At 47.2% G+C, this 458-nt stretch overlaps 1 protein-coding gene across 1 annotated transcript in view; it reads right to left on the bottom strand.

Annotated features, from left to right (window-relative positions):
• Positions 1-318: 318 nt before the first annotated feature.
• The window catches only part of EMH_0088500 (uncharacterized protein), a gene marked incomplete at both ends in the record, with an annotated part of 1524 nt that continues 1384 nt past the window's right edge, over positions 319-458 (bottom strand). Inside the window, one exon of the mRNA XM_013501308.1 lies at positions 319-444. Coding sequence (XP_013356762.1) covers positions 319-444 — 126 coding nt within the window. The remainder of the gene's footprint in view (positions 445-458) is intronic.

Below are 458 nucleotides of genomic sequence, written 5' to 3'. Positions count from 1 at the left end.
GGTTTAGGGTTTATAATACCTCTAATACCAATCTCTAGTTTATGTTTTGCATGTTCTAGTATATATGTTGCTGAGGGTTTAGGGTTTAGGGTTTAGGGTTTAGGGTTTATAAACCCTAAAGAAATGTTGCTGAGGGTTTAGGGTTTAGGGTTTAGGGTTTAGGGTTTATAATACCTCTAATACCAATCTCTAGTTTATGTTTTGCATGTTCTAGTATATAAGATATGTTGCTGTCGTTGCTGCCGCGCAGTGCAGCAGCAACAGAGAAGTTAGGTTCTTCGCCGAACAACCCCACCAGCTCGAGTCTACAAACACGTTTCATCCCGCTGCTGCTGCTGCTGCTGCTGCTGCTGCTGCTGCTGCTGCTGCTGCTGCTGGTGCTGGTGCTGGTGCTGCTGGTGCTGGTTGGTTGTAGCTGCTGCGATTGGTGCGGCAGGGATTGACCTGGAGGCAGTTGC

Source organism: Eimeria mitis, genomic scaffold (assembly GCF_000499745.2).
Source record: "Eimeria mitis Houghton genomic scaffold, Emh_scaff6662, whole genome shotgun sequence".
Classification (NCBI taxonomy): domain Eukaryota; phylum Apicomplexa; class Conoidasida; order Eucoccidiorida; family Eimeriidae; genus Eimeria; species Eimeria mitis.
The sequence above is the reverse complement of the archived record's forward strand: the minus strand, read 5'-3'. Positions and strand labels throughout refer to the sequence as shown.